Source organism: Toxotes jaculatrix, chromosome 3 (genome assembly GCF_017976425.1).
Source record: "Toxotes jaculatrix isolate fToxJac2 chromosome 3, fToxJac2.pri, whole genome shotgun sequence".
In the NCBI taxonomy this organism is placed as follows: domain Eukaryota; kingdom Metazoa; phylum Chordata; class Actinopteri; family Toxotidae; genus Toxotes; species Toxotes jaculatrix.
Genome location: NC_054396.1, coordinates 27,044,475 through 27,065,500, shown reverse-complemented (window position 1 = coordinate 27,065,500; position 21,026 = coordinate 27,044,475). Strand labels below are relative to the sequence as shown.

General features: G+C 40.6%; 1 protein-coding gene and 1 long non-coding RNA gene across 8 annotated transcripts in view; one reads left to right on the top strand and one right to left on the bottom strand.

Moving 5' to 3' along the window:
* Window positions 1-918: 918 nt before the first annotated feature.
* Window positions 919-4,955, bottom strand: LOC121179465. The gene is made up of 3 exons (XR_005893874.1): window positions 4,019-4,955; window positions 3,758-3,899; window positions 919-3,269 (listed from the first exon to the last, which is right to left on the bottom strand). It is a non-coding gene; the product is annotated as an uncharacterized LOC121179465 (long non-coding RNA).
* Window positions 4,956-5,438: 483 nt separating this feature from the next.
* LOC121179457 (membrane-spanning 4-domains subfamily A member 4D-like) overlaps window positions 5,439-21,026 on the top strand; it is a 40,615-nt gene continuing 25,027 nt past the window's right edge. For 2 of the 7 annotated variants that reach the window (XR_005893870.1, XR_005893869.1), the window contains exon 1: window positions 5,513-5,880. Coding sequence is in view for 5 of the 7 variants with exons in the window: in XM_041034330.1 (XP_040890264.1) it covers window positions 5,746-5,880; window positions 6,301-6,411; window positions 7,170-7,226; window positions 7,517-7,669; window positions 8,171-8,284; window positions 9,072-9,173; window positions 9,261-9,344 (756 nt within the window). In the remaining 2 variants the exon portion in view is untranslated. Of the gene's footprint in view, window positions 5,881-6,300; window positions 6,412-7,169; window positions 7,227-7,516; window positions 7,670-8,170; window positions 8,285-9,071; window positions 9,174-9,260; window positions 9,593-15,246; window positions 15,358-16,063; window positions 16,121-16,516; window positions 16,607-17,396; window positions 17,517-17,664; window positions 17,767-17,853; window positions 18,209-19,327; window positions 19,463-19,694; window positions 19,806-20,064; window positions 20,122-20,410; window positions 20,549-20,829; window positions 20,944-21,026 lie in introns of those variants that run through there. The other 5 variants (XM_041034338.1, XM_041034330.1, XM_041034333.1 and 2 more) reach the window with 5 other exon arrangements.

The window sequence follows — 21,026 nt, the reverse complement described above, 5'->3', positions numbered from 1 at the left end:
ATTCAGAGCAGATCTGACAGCTTCATATAACACAGTCCTTTGATCCATTGTCAACATAATGTGCAGATTATGTGTGTGTTCCTCTTGATTGTTTTCACATCATATTATTTCATTTTATTATCATGCATTATTTTGATTTCGGTGAGAAAATGAGATTCAATAGTGGTTCAGACTCTTTCAAAGGATGAAAACAATTAAAGAGGGAGAGAGAGATTCAAACTCTCTGCAGCTTCTTTTTGACGGGAAATGTACCAGCTAACAGCAAAATCTGAGCCATACTTTAGTAAATGTGTGTGTGTGTGTGTGTGTGTGTGTGTGTGTAAATACTGTATTGTGCTTGTATAAAGAGCCGTTAGCCGAATCCATTAACCAAATATTTTTGTGACAGTAGATAATGTCACATGAGAAAACTAAACTGAAGTTACATCCTGTAATAAAGTCACAGTGAGGTGAGTGTATTTTATAACATTATGCATGTGTGAAATCACTGAACTGAAAAACAGAAGAACTACTATCCTCTTTAAGAACATCGACCTGACACAGGTAAAGGCTAAAAAAGAAAAGAAAAAGAAAAACAAATCAAACAAGCCGTGACCAACCCGTGCTGTTTGCATTTACACCCAAAGCTTCTCAAACTTTTCCACAGTGAACAGTGTTATCAGTCCTATTTTGATCCACAAAGATAAAAGAGCAATAAGGATCAAAGTTTAAACGTTTTTACAGCCGAGGGTTTGTAAAACTTTTCCACCGTTGTGTTATTGGTGTTATAAAAAAGATCTTAAAAAAAAAAAAAAAGAAAAGCTGTTTGGAATCACAATTTATTATTTTATGTTTCTCTAATATATATTTTTTTCAGTCATGTCATTGTAATGTCATTGTCATTTGGTTGACAGTTGCAAGCAGAGGTTTTCACTGCTGATGCATTAAAGGAGACTCTGATTAGATTTGACAGCTGCTGAATCATCTAAAACGCAAAGACATCAATACACATTTGAGCGATTCTGGTGTCCCTGTCACACGCTGACACTCATGGACTTTAATATCCAGATGAGGTTTAAGACACTTCATTCACACTTAGCCACATTTAACCAGTTTAGGCAGCATTAAACCACTGTTCATCACCCACTGTGATTCAGTTCAGTCCAGCATTAGCTGAGCAGTAGCCATCCAAGGACAGCCTAAAGAAAAACAGTGCATACCGCCGTATAAGAAACAGTCTGAAATGCAGAGAACTACCTAAAATAGTAAATATAGCAAAATAAGAAAATTAAGTTCGCAACACTGAAAATCTATGTACATTTTCATTACAACACAAATACATGGCATGATTTGAAGAAGCGTTCAAATCAAATCAAATATTAAATAAATACGTGGTGAGTCATTTTGAATCATATTTTATCTATAAATAATCCATACATTGTGTTTCTGGTGTAAATTGGTCCCCAGTGGATCTTTCTTGTAAACACAATAAAAACCAAACATCTTTTGTCGAATGGTTCAGGATGGACTGAGCCAAACTAATTCATCACACTGACCAAACAATAGCACTCAGTCAGTCAACAGTCAGGAGACTTTTAGAGACGTTTTAGTGTCGAAGTAAATTCTAACTGCTCTGTTTTTAAAACCGTGTCAGTCGTGCTCACATGACCAAAACACTGTTTACCTGGAGGAGTGTAAAACCTGACCTGCACCAGAGGGGTGGGAGGGTGAAAGGCTATCATCAGGTCCCTCACATGACAATTTCTAACCAGGTCATTCAGTTTACAACACTGAGGCGTAAACGTGTGCTGCTGCACTTCTGCCGCTGTGAGGACCAGTTAGAGTTTAGACCTTGAGAGAGAGGACATTTTGTCTACTCATCGCGTCTTTAAAGGGCTGTTGGCTGAGGGTTAAGGGTAGAATCAGGTTTAGGTTAAAGTTAGGGTTAGGGACATGTAGATCTGATTTCTGTTTGAGTATCACTCCACCAGATAAGTGGCGCCATATTCATAGAAGTTTATAAAACTAATACCCATAAGTACAAACATTCCTGTTGTTTCATGATGTTAATACACCTAAAGTTTCCAATAATACACACAGCATGTGTAAAACGTACTTTTTCTGTTGTATGTCTCTGGTTAGCTCACTTCTTTTGATGCCGACACCCCTTCGGAGCCACACAAGGTCATACAGGCTGTACACCTTTTTCACACACGCAGTAGTACTCCAGCTCCCATAGCCAACACCACAGACCTGCACGGGATGAAACTGTGTAATATAACAGCATTATGTGTCCTGTATTATGTACTGCAGCTCCCCCTATGGTGTAAAACACCAAATTACAGCATTTAGTTTTAATACCGTACATGGACTTTTCCATATAACCTAGATGAGTATACATAGATGCGATGAGACATTTAAACCAGACAGAGGGTGTGTATATCTGAGTACCATCAGTGATGACATATTCAATAGATCAGACAGGATGAAATGGGTCAGTTTGCAGGATGGTTATATTATATATTCTGACAGACGGCTGACTATATGGATGTTGACGACTTGTTTGTGAACTCAAATTTCTCGCCCCACTTAGTGTAATCCTTTCTCGGCCAGACTGTTTATTCAGTGCGAGCTACAAAGAGCTTAATAAAAGAACAAGGTTGGTTTTCCAGATCACCAACATCACAATCAGCCAGTCGCTAAGAATGCTGCTGCAGTGGATTTACAGGACAGAGACAGCGGAGAGGGGGAAGACACAATACGTACACTGCAAGTTCTCATGTTATGTTGATGTCTGGTGTATGCTGTTATAATAGATGGTATAATGTTATCTTTACATGTACTTTACTTACTTTACTACACTGTCAGCTAATTTGAGACAGTACTGCACTGTTGGTTTGCAACACCACCCATGGGTAGTGCATGATGTTGCATGCCTTGTAATTCTATTTAATTCTTATATTTATTTCTTACTTTTTTTTATATTATTTACACAATAATCTGTCCTTGTTGCAACAGCTGAATTTCTCCTCCGAGGATCAGCAAAGGCTTATCTTATCTTATTTATCCTAATTATCTTAGTTATAACATTAAGATTCCCCCTGAAAGAAAGTATACCGAAGTAGGTTGTGTCCACATACTTTTGGCAATATAGTGCACCAGATACAGAGAAAGGGGCGGATGCACAGAGCAGCACAGGAGGGCGATGAAAAAGATGTGGTGAGAGGTTTCACCTCATCTCAGCTGTTCAGCTGCTGCCCTCTGCTGGCGGCTGCTGGAATCTCTCTACACTGAAAAAAAAAAGAGAAAAAGTAAAGTTGTTTTTTACGGTAAAACACTGGCAGCTGTGGTTGCCAATTATCTGAGACTGTGCACATCAAGAAAAAAAAACTTCAAGCATGCATTCCCCTTCAAGCCTTACATTGTTAATCTCAAGAAACACTACCTCTATAAACGTAAGGACATTTTAAACAAATTCCTAGATCTAGAAAGATTACCAAAACTGGGTAGACAGTTTTCAGGTATCATGGCATAAAATCTCATGCTATAAAGCAGAACATGTACTTTAACAAAGTTTACCACGCAGTTCACCTGGCAAAAGATTTCCAGCGACTTTCAAAACTTTTGGTGAAGTTTTAACAACAAAATATCTGCAGTGTATGTTACATCTCTCTCTCAGGATTTATTTAAAAGAAACGCCATGATGAAAAAAAAAAGAAGGAAAGATTAGGTCTCTTAATAAATGCATTGTATTTTTAAATATCTTAACAGGAAATACATTTTTTCCACTGGAGGAACTGCAGTGTTGACTGCAATTCCCCTGGGTACTGTATGTTGGCAGATGGCGGAAGTGATGCGGTCACTGACGACCTTTTGGTCAATGCTCAACATGAAGATCTCAGCAGCAGAGCAGGAGGACCCTGAGAATAAACAACATGAACAAAAAAAATAATTTGTGAGGGCATCAGTGTCAGCCATTAACGCAAATACAATGGTTTTTACATTCAACTACATGGTAATCTTGGTTCAGTTTACTTACCACACACAATAAGGCAGGGGTTTGCTGGCACACTCTCCATCTGAACGTCTTCAGCAAAGTGGCAAAAGTGGCAGCACAAGGTTTGGAAACAAGCATCTGTTGCTTTGTATTTGAACTGTTTGATGTGCCTGTTCAAAATTTTCTGTAAAACCACCAATGCGGTGAGACCCCAAGTTGTCTCCAGCAATGCAGTACAGTGCTCCTTTCAGATTCATCTGCCAAGGTTATCCCATTCTCTCTTAGTAGTTTCAAGTCAGCCGGCAGTTCGGAAAAATCCTTGGCTTGGCCAAACTCCTCCCTCTCTCTACACAACAAAACCAGCTGCATATATTCTGGATTTGATCAGACTTGACAGGGCATGTTGAGTGGAGAGAAGTACACAGCCAAAACCTTGTGCTTCTTTTTCGCAGATCCCAAAGACTTCACAACCTCGACTGCATCCTGGTATAAAACCAGTCATAAACACCTTACCATCGTAAGGTGAAACATCACCGGCCCCTCGTGGGCCCTGTGTGGCAAGCTGAGAACAAGTCAGACTGCTTTGTGTCACAGATTCATCTCTCTAAGAAGCGAGTTTAATCTATTTAAAGTATATAAAGTCTGTCCCAGTGCCTATACTCTGTATCTCTTCAACAGTGTTTTGAATGGTAGATGCTGGAAAAAGATGCTGTCCCTGAAGTTTATGCAACACACACTTACATTTCTGAGATATAAGTCATTGAGATTTGACCTGTCTGTCACACTGTGTTTAGCATATGACACACTGGCATCTTGTATGGTAGAGTTTAGTAGAGTATTTTGAATCAATCCAATTAAATGGCTTAAAGATTTACAGCTACTTCCAGCTAAAACTAGAAATGCACTTTGCACACACAGTACTCTCAGTGAAAGAGAGGTGATGAGAATCAGGATTGTCAGCGATGTTACTGAAGACGTGTGAGCTTGTCTGTGACCAAACCTGCCTGTAAAAATAAAAAAAAAAGCCATGAAGAGGGATCCGCCCGACGTGGCGTTATCATAAACAGGTTAACAGACATGCAGTGGACCTGCGGTCTTTGATCCTGGTGGGGATCTGGATCAGTGGCCTGCTTCGCTCGCCTCCTAATCTCACCTCGATCTGAGGCTTTCGGCCTCTCAAACGCGAACTTTTACTAATACATCTGGGTTTAAAACCATTGTTCACACGCATAACATGAAAGACGTCGCGTAAAGAAAGTAAAGAAGGTTTGTAACTGTTGTGTTTTAACTTGTTGCCCAAACCTGAACATAATTAGCGTATTAAACTTGGAAAATCATTTCTAAAGGTGAAAGTCTGCAACTGGAAAGTATTTCCTTATCACACACACACACACACACACTCCCCGTGTCCCGCAGTCACCCTGACCCGTTATATAAACATTATAAACTTATCAAAACCGTGTAAGGGAAGGAGAAGTTCTGACACAATAGATTGCGAATGTGTGTAACATACACAGTTATAACGGGAACTAATCACAATGAGAGCAACATAAGCGGAACGTGTAATTGTCATTTTTCTTTAAGTTTCATTTCCTTGTAAAACTGTTCCAGTAAACGGGAGTAACGGTCCAAACTGTGGGTGCGTCAGAGCAGGGGGCGGTCGGTGATGTGCCAGAGAGAAACGCTGAACGCAGAAGATCCAGAACATTTGTACCTGACTGAGGAGGAAGCTGCACTTCAGAGGAGCGGAGAATCACTTCAGCTGAGACATGTCTTCATCTGTGTCAACCACGGTGGGAGGTGTGATGGTGGTCACCCATGTGCACCCAGCGCCTCAGGGGGCTGAAAGCCAGCGTTATGCGGGCATCCAGAAGTTCATCAAGGCTTGGCCGCTGGCCCTCGGGGTAAGAGGCAGTCTCAGCAGGGTGTGGGAGCAGGAAAATAAGGACGAGGCGGAATCCAGTAATAAAACATTTTATGTTCGGGTTGTTCGCTAACTGCAGGGACAGATCTGATTTCAGTCTTTACCGGAAACGTCCATTTTTCAGAGTTTGATGGTTTGGCACCAAACCCTGAAAATTCATTTAAAGGTTCCCGCTTCCATCAAAGTCTGACTAAATCTTCTGCTTGCCTGGTCATGTTGAGATATTGCAAAATTTTCTTAAATGCTGGATGTTACATGGGGACAAGTATCCTCATGATGATGGTCTCATTTTTCTTGCTGTGTTGCAACAACACAAAAAAAAAAAAAAAAAAAAAAGTGGGAAACGCCCCCGCCTTCCTGTGGGAAAAAAAAACTCCTCTGTTTGTGTTTTCCCCTCCAGACTGTTCAGATCATGATCGGCGTGATGGTCCTGCTGTTTGGGATCGCCATGGTTGTCAGCGCGGATACACTGGGAGTTTACAGCGGCTTTTTCGTCTGGGGAGCTTTGTTTGTGAGTCAGCCTCAGTGTTCTGCTCTGCTTTCAGATGATTAATCTGTCATCTGCTGATACACATTTACATCCATGTAAATAACACAGAGAAATGGAAAATAGCAGCTGAGGATGTGAATGGCTCCTTTGATATAATACTGGACAATTTGAATTCCCGTCAGCGGAGGGTGGAAGTTAAGAGTTCATGCATCACAGGCCACAGAAGAATTCTTATCTTGACCTGTGATATATGTTCAGCTTGAACTGTTCATTCATTTGACCCCCACACACTTCACAGGGTGAGCACAGCTGTGAGCTTTCAGACATTTTCAGCCTCATCAGAACTAGTACATTATCCACAAGACGAGTACGTAACATATCAGTGTGTGGAAGACTACCCTACCTGTTGACTCAACAGTGACAACAAGGTTAATGACCTGAACTGCGTCAGTCACTGGAAAGTAATAAAGTCATTTTAGCTTCACTGCTGGGAAACAGCCACGACCTCAGACTGTGCTGTGAACCCAGACTGTATCAAGCGTGACATTTCTGTCAACACTGTGTTGGAAAGTGTCAAAAATACACGAGTCCTCTGTCTGATTCACATCTGTCTGATTCACATCTAATTCACATCTGTCTGATTCTTGTCTATTACTGCAAATGGAGACGCTTCAGTTTCATGACACCGATCAGCACAGTGCTTCAGCAGCTGATATTAGGACACACTGTCCCACTTTAGTGTTTCCAGATGCTGAAATCTGTGTCCTTCTGTGTTGCAGTACATCACAGCTGGATCTCTGACAGTGGCTGCTGGGAAATCTGTGAACCGCTGTCTGGTTAGTAGTTTACTGTTACTGTTAAACTATTCTTTCAATACTTCCTCTGGGTTCATGACACTGTTGTGTGTTCAGGCCACGTATTATATTTATGTGATATTCCTGATATCACCACTGATGCAGAGCCTCATTGAACTAGTGCTACAAAACATAACTATGTTCTGTGTATATGGGTCAATCAGAGGATTGTGGAATGCATTCAATTCTGTCAAAGACGCTCTGCTTTCACAGTGTCAATCCAAATGGACAACAGATGTGTCCTGATGTCTCGTCTCTCGTCTCCCTGACAGGTGAACAGCGCCCTGGCTTTCTGTGTCATAGCAGCAGTTGCTTCCTGTACTGCGACCATCCTCTACTCTCTGGATGCTGCAGGAATTTTAAACCGATGTGGTTACTATGACTATAGCCATGGGTCTTGGACTTTTGAGTGCTACATTTATCTGGTACTGAACCACTTGTTTACAACAGAAACTGTAAATCATGGTTATATATGTAATGAGTCGACCAGTTACAGGTCACTATATGAAGAATAATCAGTTGAACTTTGGCTGGAGAATATTATTTGTAGCTTAGCAACCAGGCAAAGTGGGTCTACGTCAGCCTTAGTTATTATTGCATCATTACGGTTCTAAGTGAGCATGAAATTATGCTATAAACTGAACATACTGAATATCTTTTGTGCAAGGTTCTCAGTTTTTAAAAAGTCAGCAGGAAGCAGTAAAAGATCATGTAATCATTTTAGTTAACTTCCTCAAATAACATTAACCAGCTAGTAACTGCTGGTAAATCTACCTCTGACAGCTGACATCTGCAGAAAAACAGAAACAGACAGCAGTGTGTTGAAAATGAGCAGGTTCCTTTTGTTTGCTTCTGTCTGAAGCTTTACAGGCTTAGCAGAGTGGACACAGCTTAGGCGTTATTCTTCCTGTGTTTGTTTTCCACAGAGTCGGACACAGGGGTTTTCAGGGGTCTTGGCTGTTTTCCATTTCTTGGAGCTCGTTGTTTCAATCACCGTCTCAGGATTTGCCTGCTGCTCTACCTGCGACTGCAACTCACAGGTGAGTCAACCAGTGACTAATGATTTACTCAGTGTAATAACAAATAAATTATTCTCGTTCAGTTCAGTAGTTCAGTTGTGTACAGACTGAATGTTGTGATCTGAAGTCCAAATACACTGCATTCATTTTTTAAATAAATGATTAATGAAAGAACATTAATAAACATTAATAAGTCATTAATAAAATAATAGAATGGTGAAGTGCTTAAAAGTGTGTGGGTGCATCTGATCGGACTGATCTGAAAACACATCGGAACACAAATAATAAAAAATAAATAACAGATTCAACTCAAGTGAAAAACCCTAACTTTTAGATTTGATTCAGATCAGCTTCATAGGTCTGATTAATAAAGGAACCAAACAAAACCTCATTCACCAGACGGATTCCAGACGGAAATATTTGTATCTTTTCCCACTTACATTTGTCTTACTAAAGTATTTCCACAAACTATTAGATGTAATAGTTCAGATGTAACCATTCAGATCATAACTGGATTTATTAAAACATGATCAGATGTACATTTAATATCTGGGGAGTGAAGTCCATTTACACACTGTGATCTGGAAACTGTATAGTTTAGAGCTCAATTTTTAAGGCGTCTGATTCTTGTCAGTCAACAGTTTGTTCTAATGATTCATGCTTTCATTTCATTATTCAGAAGGTCCATTAATAATCCTACAGAGCGGTTGAAGCCAACTACCAGCTGATCCAGCTGTGATCCAGCTTTCATCAGAAACACAAATGACAGAGAGAGAGAAATTCACCCTTTGTGTTTTGTGTCTTGTAGCCGCCATCATTCGTTGTTGTATCTGGAGATGCTGCAGTGGCTCCATATGCTCCGCCCAGTGTCCAAGCACCAGTTGTCTCAGTGTCTCAGCTCCCCCCACAGGTCAGGTCATATCTGTGAAGTTGTGAGTACATGTGGTACTGTCAGGTACAGGTTCAGAAGGAAATTACAGTCCTTATTGTTTTGCAGATGCCGAGCTACCCTAAAAGCCCAGAAGACCTAAGAGCTACAGCCCTGACTGAGCCTCCAGCCTACAATGCTGTCATGAACTGAAGAGTCCTGACAGACCTTCCTATTATAACCTGACACCACTAAGACCAATCATCTCCCCAAGTCTCTTTAGATGCACGCTTGTAAGCCATGTATTAACACGCTCTTCTAATGTTAACTGAAACCTAATGTAAGAGGAAAATCTAAAGGAAATCTGTCATTCCTAACACTATTACACTACTAGCACTAGTAAAATTTGACAGAATTGTGTGTATGACCTTCGGAGATGATTAAACTGCTGTTAAACACTTCGCACAGGGTCCCTAGTTCAAGAAACACTGGATACTACACATCCCACAATGCAACTTGATTGTAACTTTTGTTGGAACCCTCCTGCCCAGTTAATGCGCACATCAGAGTCCTCCAGAGCCACAGGAAACATTATGTACATGAATGGGTTATGTTATGCTATGAGCTGACCAGGCAGAGGCCCCGGGGTCCAAGTGGTCACAGGGCCCCTTGGTCTTCACCTGCAAAATATCCCAGAGGGAAACACAGAAAGACCTTACGGAGAGGAAACAGGAGCAGGCATAAGCTGGAGGAAACGGGCGGAGGGAAGTAATGAGCAGGAGTTTTATTACATTATATGTACTACATTATGTACTACCCTGGCCATGAATAAGGACTCACCTGATGTGGCACAAATACCACAAAAATACTGAAAGCTTACAGGCACACTAAAATGATCCAAGAACTTCTTTGAAGTGGCACATTTAGATATCACTTGCTTTATTTAAATATATCTCTTAAAAACATTATAAAATTATATTAAATGACTAACATAAAATGTATTAAGAGTTTCTTAAACTATTCACTAATGCAAAATTAATGCATTTAATTGGGGGACTGCCGTTTGAGCATGTACAAGAATCTCAGTCTCACATGCTGTTCTCCTGGCTGCTTCCGAACCACTGAGACACTGACTGCAGGTGGAAGTAGGTTACAGTGTACCTCGTTGCAAAATAAATGTCATTCCATAATACTAACCAACATATTGTGCAACAGCCGTGGTAATGTTTAGCCATTTTCTTTCAAATCGGAATTGGCAAGCTAGCAAGCTTTCATGTGACCACTTAACATTCAATCTGTGAAGTATGTGAGTAAGTGTTGAGGTTGTCCAGAGGTCAAACTCAGCATATATTATGGCAGCAATTGGCATCTGATTCTGACTCTAAATTCTGACTGAAAATTTACATGGAAACATGTTATTTTTATTGGTAAAACAATGTATGTTTTAAATGAAAAAACTCTTTTTTAACAGTAAAATACTGAATCAAGCATAGAGATTACAGTTTGAGAATGTGCTTATTTCAATATTTTTCTGTAGAAAAAAGTTTTTACATTTTATAAATACATTGTTTTACCTGAAAAAAAAACAACCCATCCCCAACAAAACAGCAACAAAAAAATCCTCCTTAAAATTTTGAAATACATAAAGTCTTTATTTGATATTTGTAAGTTGTAAACACCAACATATCAAAGTTTAACTTATCACATAATATCTATGAATGAGAAAAACATGTTTACAAGTTTACACTGAAACTGTTCCAGTTTTAAAACCAGTGTACTAAGCTGAACACACTTTTTACTTATAAACTGATAAAGTGCACTGTTACAAATCTAACCACAAAGTGGTATCAGTGTATAATTTTCACATTATAAACAAAATCAGCCCTGAAGTGGAGCAAAAGTTTCAAATCTTGCATCATAAATCAAAAAGAAAAACTGCAAGGATTTTTTTTTTTTTTTTAATTCTTCACATGGAAGATACAAGGCATATTCTTAAGGATTTCCTGTGACATCCACCAGTGGTTTAAAAACTACACCAGAATGGAACTAGCAAATTTACCTCAACTTCTTTACAGTACAAAAACCAGGGCAGTGAACATGTGTCAACCGTACCAGACAACCGAGTAAAACTTTACATCTTCTAAAACTCTTACATCTGTGCACCTTTTATCATGCGGAAAGTCCACACATGGTCAGCAAGGTCTGAGATTAATAGAAATAGATATAATAGAAATAGATATAGAAAGCTTGCAGGTTTGGTGCAGTTTACTACACACGATAAGGCACGGTGTTGGTGGCACATTCTCCATCTGAACCTCCTCAGCAAGGCTTGTCTTCTCAGTGAACTGAAACAGGCGCTCTTCCTTCTTATCAAAATGAGCCAGTAAAAGAAGCACCATCTGTATGACCTCTTCTGAGCAACCGGTGGAGTGACATCTTTCAGTTTGAAGCTTGAGAAGAGCATCCAGAACTCGTTTGTGTTTATGTGCATCAGCACGTTCAAAGAAGTTTAAGAGACGTGCCCCCTTTTTGTCCACATTGGCAAGGAAGGACTCAATCAAACTCATGTCAGTCAGTTCCTGGAAGTGTGCTGCCATACCAACTTCCTCAAACAAAAATGACCATTCCTGGCTTAATTTCTGGATGCTTGTGCCATTATTGATGTCTTTACGCTGCATGAAATAGGCGGACTTGATTCATTCTTTCACAGCATCTTAAGCGTAGCTCATCTGTTCAAACATTTTTTCATTTTTTTCCAGCTGACTCTCCTCAGTCTCAGGGAGTGGCAGGTGTTTCGGGCATCCAGTTGACACAGCCATACACTCGCTCTTCGTTGAAGATGTTGTCCCTGTAGTTTCATGTAAAACATGCGGATATTTCTCAGGTACAGGTCGCTGAAATTGGACCCATCCCCTCCAGTGTCTTCAGCATCGGACACACTAGCAGATTCCTGTATGGTAGCACTTGTGTTGGGACTGTCACTGTGTGCATCTTGGATTGACCCACAAATCACATTTTCTGACATCTGTGCTTTCTGGACATGTAAGAGGCAAAAGATGTTTTTCCAGTGAAAAACACTTTCAGTATTTACAATCATACTGAAAGCTTACAGGCACACTAAAAATGATCCAAGAACTCCAAGATCCAAGATATCACTTGCTTTATTTAAATATATCTCTTAAAAACATTATAAAATTATATTAAATGACTAACATAAAATGTATTAAGAGTTTCTTAAACTATTCACTAACGCAAAATTAATGCATTTAATTGGGGGACTGCCGTTTGAGCATGTACAAGAATCTCAGTCTCACATGCTGTTCTCCTGGCTGCTTCCGAACCACTGAGACACTGACTACAGGTGGAAGTAGGTTACAGTGTACCTCGTTGCAAAATAAATGTCATTCCATAATACTAACCAACATATTGTGCAACATTACAACTTAGAACACAAGGAGAAAATGAACATCAAAAGTGTTGAGGTTGCCCAGAGGTCAAACTCAACATATATTATGGCAACAATTGGCATCTGATTCTGACTCTAAATTCTAACTGAAAATTTACATGGAAACATGTTATTTTTATTGGTAAAACAATGTATGTTTTAAATGGAAAAAACTCCTTTAGAGCTGCATGACCTGAAAACACCTGCTTACAACTTGCTCCAAAACATATAAAAACATGCCGGGGTTCGTTGCGATGTAGTTTACAATGTAAAACATGCTTTAACAGACTGAACGTTTTCTCCACATACATCACAAGAGTACATCTTCAATAGTCAAATACACCGCGGTTAGCCGCGTTTAGCCGTTCAATCCACTGCGCGGTTAGCAGCGCGGCTAGCTAACCACACAGACTGCGTTCGAAAGCCGACAAACTAGGTTACTGAAGCTATTGCTGTGTATACACTCGCCTCGTAAACACATCAGCATGTATTATACGTTTCAAGGCTGTTCAAAAGTATAATATAGCCAAGTTAGATGTAAAGCTGTGGGGACATTAAAGCAATGTTCGTCTGTAACGCGTCTGTAACGCATCCCTCTTCATGAGCCGAATAAACCCACTTCAGATAAAGCCTTTGATTTGCGGTACTCACCGAGGTAACTGAAGACAGCTTCAACTTGTGGCTGAGGCAAATTCCTAAAAGTCCGGACCGCGGTAGCTCCTTTGGGGACGACGGTGGATTTGAACGGTGGCGGTTTGAAGAGCCTGGTGAGCTGGTGACGCGAGGTCAGAGGTTAACAGACGGGAGTCAGATGCGGTGCGCTGATTGGCCTATTTCAAACCTGGCGCCTAAATTTCAACCAATGCGCAGGCCCCAAACTGTAGAGGCGAAATAAAACTTCTGCTCCGTTTCCGGATGCTTTTAAAATAATGACCATCATTTTGGATGCTTTTAATTCTGGCAGTTTTGAAATGCTATTTATATCAATCTGATGTTTTCAGATGCTTTTTAAATCGTGTCACGTAGAAATTATTAAAATGGTTTTTCCTCACATTCATTTATCTCTGGATGGTAAGTAAAGAGGGACCCTACTGAAGAAGCAGATTAATGTTTTAATATTTTTACATAAAACTGTCAATATATTTGAATATATCTGTAAATTTTGAGGCAAGCCAGGAGCTGTAATTTACTGAACTACTACGTATGTCTGCGATCTCCTGTGAAATTATAATGGGGAGTATGATATGCAGCCATAGGGAGTGGTGTGATTTGTGTTTTCTCCTCCCTGATAAACTAATGGTGGATGGGGGTTTAAGATTGGAATTATGTGAGCTTGGACAAATTTTTACTCATTGAAATTTGCCCATTTCACCCTCCCATCCTCACTCATTGTGTGTTACTCAACCCTCCACACTTCTCTAGTTACCATCCATCTGTCCACCACTTTTCTCCTCCCTGTAACGAGATTGCATGATTCTCAGCTCTGGTTGAAATGAACTTTAGCATGACTCAACACACTGTCATTTCCTTTGATTGTGAATAAATGGAACTTTTTAGGCACGTATTGTAACATCCTGTGTTCTGTTTAGCAAACAGTCAGTACATCGTTGAGCCGTTATAAATTGATCAACTTCCCCTATGTCAGGGAAGGAGAAATGAGGCACGTATTTAAGGTTTACAAATTTTCTTGTAAACTCTGTTCAAGTAAAGATCAGCAACAGTTCAGTCAGAGCACAGTGAGACCACTTATACCTGACTGAGAAGGAAGCTGTCAGAGGAGCGGAGAATCACTTCAGCTGAGACATGTCTTCATCTGTGTCAACTACGGTGGGAAGTGTGGTGGTGGTCACCCATGTACACCCAGCACCTCAGGGGACTGAAAGCCAGCATAATGTGGGCATCCAGAAGTTCATGAAGGCTTGGCCGCTGGCGCTCGGGGTAAGAGCCAGTCTCAGTGTGTGAAGACAGACAGATCTGAGGGGAATACAGTGAGGTGGAGACAGGAAAATAAGGACGAGACGGAATCTAGTAATAAAACATTTTATGTTCGGATTGTTCGCTAACTGCAGGGACAGATTTGATTTCAGTCTTCTTATGATCCTTCATTTGAACCTTTACTGTGAAACTCCATCAGTGAGTCGCTTCCTGAAATCTAATGATGGCACAGTCCTCAAAAATCTGACCTAAAGCAAAACACAGTTTTCATTTCATTCATTCAAAAGTTTCTACTTCCATCACAGTTAGACTCTTTCTACACTGTAGTTTAGTTCAAGTCGTTAAGTTTGCTTGAATCTTGTGCGTTAGTCATTTTTATTCTTTCAATTCTTCTGTTTGGTTGAAGTATTTGTTAACATGCTGTGACGTGACCACGTTGTGATATTAATTTAGCAGCCAGAGGAAACACACTAAGTTTCAGAATTTTCTAAATGCTGGATATTACATATGGACAGTTCTCCTCATGATGATGACCTGATTTTTCTCATTGTGTATTTGATCAGCAACGGAAAAAAAGTACTCTCCTCTTATTCCAATGGTTTGTCCTCCCTGTGAAAAATAAATAAATAAATAAAAATAAAATAAATTTTCAGAAAATAAATAAATAAAAAGGTCTACAGACATGAAACAGCTGGATGTTGGTGCTAACTCCTCTGTTTGTGTTTTCGCCTCCAGACTGTTCAGATCGTGATCGGCCTGATGGTTCTGCTGTTTGGGATCGCCACGGCTGTCAACACGATTACACTGGGAGTTTACAGTGGCTTTTTTGTCTGGGGAGCTTTGATTGTGAGTCTACCTCAGTGTTCTGCTCTGCTTTCAGATGGTTCATCTGTCATCTGCTGCTTTACATCTATAGATCTGCTGATACACATTTACATCCATGTAAATAACAGAGCAAACTCACAGAGAAATGAAAAATAGTAAAATGTTGAGGATGTGCAAGATCATGTAAGTTGCTGATCTGACCATCAGTAGCCCGCTCTGCTACCTGAGCCACAGAGGCCCAGTGCAGAACAAACCTATATAAAATGAAGAACAGTCACTCTGGCTTCCATTTCTTACAACAAGGCCACCTCAGACAGGGCCCCCACATGGGGCATGTGGGCAGAAAGCAAAATACAAATCTACCCTTTAAAGCTACAGGGCAAGTTATGTAGTGACCTCTGTTGGTAAATCTTCCTCCTGCTCTTCAAGCTTTTTGGATTTTGCACTTTGTAGAACTCTAATGTAAAAGACTTCCAGGAAGTTTTCTGTGTCGACCCTTCCTTTAAGAATGATTACACACAATACCCTGACATTTTAGCTTCACTGCAGGGAAACAGCCACAACCTCAGATTGTGCTGTGAACCCTGTGTCTAATTCACATCTAGTCCAACTGCTGCTATGAATTCAGATCAGGCCAACCAGCAGCTGGACAAACAGCAGCTGGTCTTTGGACACACGGAGCTTTAGTGTTTCCTGATGCTGAAATCTGTGTCCTTCTGTGTTGCAGTACATCGCAGCTGGATCTCTGACAGTGGCTGCTGGGAAATGTGTGAACCGCAGTTTGGTTAGTAGCTTACTATTAAACTATTCTTTTAATACTTCTTCTGGGTTCATGACAGTGTTGTGTGCTCAGGCCACGTATGCTATCCATGTGACATTCGCAGGTGGATGGTGGTAGATTTATATTTCTAAAGAATGTTGTGGTCAAAGTATTTCACTGTTTTTCTGTAATTTCTACCATCAAATATTTTATTTAACATAGATTCCGTAGATTTTCATTTTTTATTTACTTGTAACATCTCTCTGTTATTTATACCTTATGACTTTATCCAGCATTACCTCGTTTAAATTTACTGTATCAAATAGTAAGACATTTGATATCAGTTAATCTTAATTATTTTTCTGAATCCAAACGGACAACAGATGTGTCCTGACGTCTCGTCTCTCGTCTCTCTGACAGGTGAACAGCGCCCTGGCTCTCTGTGTCACAGCAGCAGTTGCTTCCGGTGTTGGGATCATCCTCTACTCTCTGGATGCTGCATTATTATCGGTAATGATGTTTGCATGCTATGACTGGTTCCTGATCGTATGGGTGGTGTGACCCTTACCTGGTATTGAGTCTGATAATTATTTACAACAAGAACTATAAAGCATGGTTATATATGTACAGGTCACTGTATGAAGAATAATCAGTTGAACTTTGGCTGGAGAATATCATTTGTTCACTTGTAGCTTAGCAACTATGCATAGTGGGTCTATGTCAGCGTGGTAAATAAAGCTACTTCAACGGCCAGACAGGTGCATATCAGGAGCTAGCTAATCCCAAATGCTGACCATTACACACTTGATCTATCGTCTGAACTCACAAGTTTGTTCTGCTCACCAAGCCTAAATCTCATTCTCATGCAACTTGTCCATGTTGTAGTGAGCATCCATCTGATACCATGTCAGAAAGAACTAGCAGACTTTTGGCCTGGGCCCTGTGAGCTTTAGCCTCAGTCATTATTGCATCATTATGGTGCTAAGTGAGCACGATATAATGCCATAAAGTGCATACTCAATATCTTTTTTCAAGGTTCTCAGTTTTTAAAAAGTCAGCAGGAAGCAGCAAAAGATCATGTAATCATTTTGGTAAACTTCCTCAAATAACATTAACCAGCTAGTAACAGCTGGTAAATTTACCTCTGACCGCTGACATCTGCAGAAAAACAGACAGCAGTGTGTTAAAAATGAGCAGGTTCCTTTTGTTTGCTTCTGTCTGAAGCTTTACAGGCTTAGCAGAGTGGACACAGCTTCGGCATCATTTACCAACTACAGTTTCCTGTGTTTGTCTTCTACAGATTCGGTTACACTTCCAGGGGTTTTCAGGGGTCTTGGCCTTTTTTCATTTCATGGAGTTTGTTGTTGCAATCACCATCTCAGGATTTTCCTGCTACGCTACCTGCGACTGCAACTCACAGGTGAGTCAACCAGTGACTGATGATGACAACATGTTTCCCTCTTTCCTCATATCCCCGATGGGAACGAGTAGCATGAGAGGAAAAGTCGTGAGTGCAGGGAAACCTGGAGGCAGTTAACAGAGATTCACCCTTTGTGTTTGTCTTGTAGACGCCATCATTCGTTGTTGTATCTGGAGATGCTGCAGTGGCTCCATATGCTCCGCTCAGTGACCAAGCACCAGCTGTCTCAATGTCTCAGCTCCCCCCACAGGTCAGGTCATATCTGTGAAGCTGTGAGTACATGTGGTATTGTCAGGTACAGGTTCAGCTGGAAATTACAGTCCTTATTGTTTTGCAGATGCCAGATTTCGCTAAAAGCCCAGAACATCTAAACGCTGCAGCCCCGACTGAGCCTCCAGCCTTCGATGCTGTCATGAACTGAAGAGTCCTGACAGACCTTCCTGTTCTGAATAACCTGACACCACTAAGGCCAATCATCTCCCCAAGTCCCTTAAGATGCACGCCTGTAAGCCATGTATTAAAATGCTCTTCTAATGTTAACTGAAACCTAATGTAAGATGAAAATCTAAGGGAAATGTCTCATTCCTAAATTGACAGAATTGTGTGTATGTCTGACGTTAGGCCAAAAAAACGCTATGTTAAAACAATGCTGTCCTTCAGAGATGATTAAACTGTTTGCTAATGACTGCCAAGATGTTTCTTTTCTTTATCCAGGTAAGAAAGAACATCACAATAGAGCTCGTTTATTTATGCTAAACACACGCTCATGCTCTACATCCAAACTGCAACAACAAAAAATATCTTAAAATATGTCTGAACTATAGTTACCACACTTTGTACAAGGTCTCTAGCTCAAGAAACCCAGGATCCCACACATCCCATAATGCAACTTGATTGTAACTTTTGTTGGACCCTCCAATCATGTTTTTTTTTCTCTTAGAGTTTAGAAAACTCCTCTAAAGCCACAGGAAACATTATGTACATGAATGAATTACTCTGTGAGCTGACCGGACACAGGCCCCGGGGTCCAAGTGGTCACAGGGCCCCTGGTCTTCATTTGCAAAATATCCCAGAGGGAGACACAGAACAACCTCAATCAGAGGAAACAGGAGCTCAAAGAGACACAAAAGTGATGCAAAAGCAAACAGGTGGAGGAGAGAGGAACAAACAGCTGTATGATGGGAAAAAACAGGTGGAGGAGAGTAACGAGCAGGTGTTTTATTACATTATATACTACCCTGGTGTTTGCTGTTATAATATAATATTATCCTTATATGTGCTGTATTTTACTGCCTGTGCTGCTGCAAACAGAATACTATGTCAGTTTCCCCTCTAAGGAGAAATTATTTACGTTGTTTCATGGTAAATAGTTAAAAAGTGCAAATATTATACATACAATCAAAGATTGGATCTTTCTGTCAAATTGAGATGAGCATTTGTTTTTATTATTCATTTTAAATAATATATACTATAGTAAATAATAAATATTTGCTATAATGTATGTTAGTAATTCTTTTTACACATAATTGTACATTGGTTTGGTAATAAATTAATTTAAGCAACAAAAAAATTTGAGGAGCCACTTGGGAGCCGAAAGAGCCGGCTCTTTTTAGTGAGCCGAGCCATAAGAACCGGTTCTCTTAAGGGAGCCCAATTCCCGTCGCACTTAACTGTTCCAGTAAATAAAGCAACAGAGTCCGTGATATCCAGTGGGTGCGTCAGAGCACGGGGGGCTGTCGGTGTTGAGCCAGTGTGAAACTCTGAAGCTGTGTTTATGGTTCGGAGGAGAGGAGGACCACTTCAGCTGAGACATGTCTTCATCTGTGTCAACTACGGTGGGAGGTGTGATGGTGGTCACCCATGTGCACCCAGCACCTCAGGGGGCTGAAAGCCAGCGTTATGTGGGCATCCAGAAGTTCACGAAGGCTTGGCCGCTGGCGCTCGGGGTAAGAGGCAGTCTCAGCAGGGTGTGGGGACAGGAAACTAAGGACGAGACGGAGTCCAGTAATAAAACATTTTGTGTTCGGGTTGTTCGCTAACTGGGACCGATTTGATTTCAGTCTTTGCCAGAAACGGACATTTCATTTTCAGGGTGTGGTCGTTTGGTGCTTCAAATCCCTTTCTGCACAAGTAAAAAAAAAAAAAAAAAAACTCCTCTGTTTGTGCTTTCGCCTCCAGACAGTTCAGATCATGATCGGCCTGATGGTTCTGCTGTTTGGGATCGTCTCGGCTATCACAGCGCATACACTGGGAGTTTACAGCAACATTTTCGTCTGGGGAGCTTTGATTGTGAGTTAACTTTAGTGTTCTGCTCTGCTTTTTAGATGACAGGCTTATTCTTTAATAAACTTCTATAAACTAAGATCAGTCCAACCACTGCTGTTTTCCAGTATCTGGACAAACTGTCTTCACTCTGTGGTCTGACAGTAGAAATGGAGGCTGTTCGGTTTCATGACACCGATCAGCACAGTGCTTCAGCAGCTGATGTTTGGACACACGGAGCTTTAGTGTTTCCAGATGCTGAAATCTGTGTCCTTCTGTGTTGCAGTACATCACAGCTGGATCTCTGACAGTGGCTGCTGGGAAATCTGTGAAGCTGTGTCCGGTTAGTAGTTTACTGTTACTATTAAACTATTCTTTCAATACTTCCTCTGGGTTCATGACAGTGTTGTGTGTTCAGGCCACGTATTATATTCATGTGATATTCCTGATATCACCACTGATGCAGAGCCTCATTGAACTAGTGCTACAAAACATAACTATGTTATGTGTGCATGTTATGTTATGCATGTATGCATTCAATTCTGTCAAAGACGTCCTGCTTTCACAGTGTCAATCCTGAATCCAAATGGACAACAATTGTCCTGACGTCTTGTCTCTCGTCTCTCTGACAGGTGAACGGCGCCCTGGTTCTCTGTGTCATAGCAGCAGTTGCTTCCTGTACTGCGACCATCCTCTACTCTGTGGATGCTGCAGGAATTTTAGCCACCTGCTATGGCTCTTACTATAATTCCAACTGCTACTCTTATCAGGTATTGAGTCTGATAATTGTTTACAACAAGAACTATAAAGCATGGTTATTGGCGAACTTTTCATTAACTTTTATTTTGGTTAACTTCCTCAAATAACATTAACCAGCTAGTAACAGCTGGTAAATCGACCTCTGACAGCTGACATCTGCAGAAAAACAGAAACAGACAGCAGTGTGTTGAAAATGAGCAGGTTACTTTTGTTTGCTTCTGCCTGAAGCTTTACAGGCTTAGCAGAGTGGACACAGCTTAGGCGTTATTCTTCCTGTGTTTGTTTTCTACAGAGTCAGACACAGGGGTTTTCAGGGGTCTTGGCTGTTTTCCATTTCTTGGAGTTCATTGTTTCAATCACTGTCTCAGGATTTGCCTGCAGCGCTACCTGCGACTGCAACTCACAGGTGAGTCAACCAGTGACTGATGATTTACTCAGTGTAATAACAAATAAATTATTCTACAGTGTAGTTCAGTTGTGTACAGACTG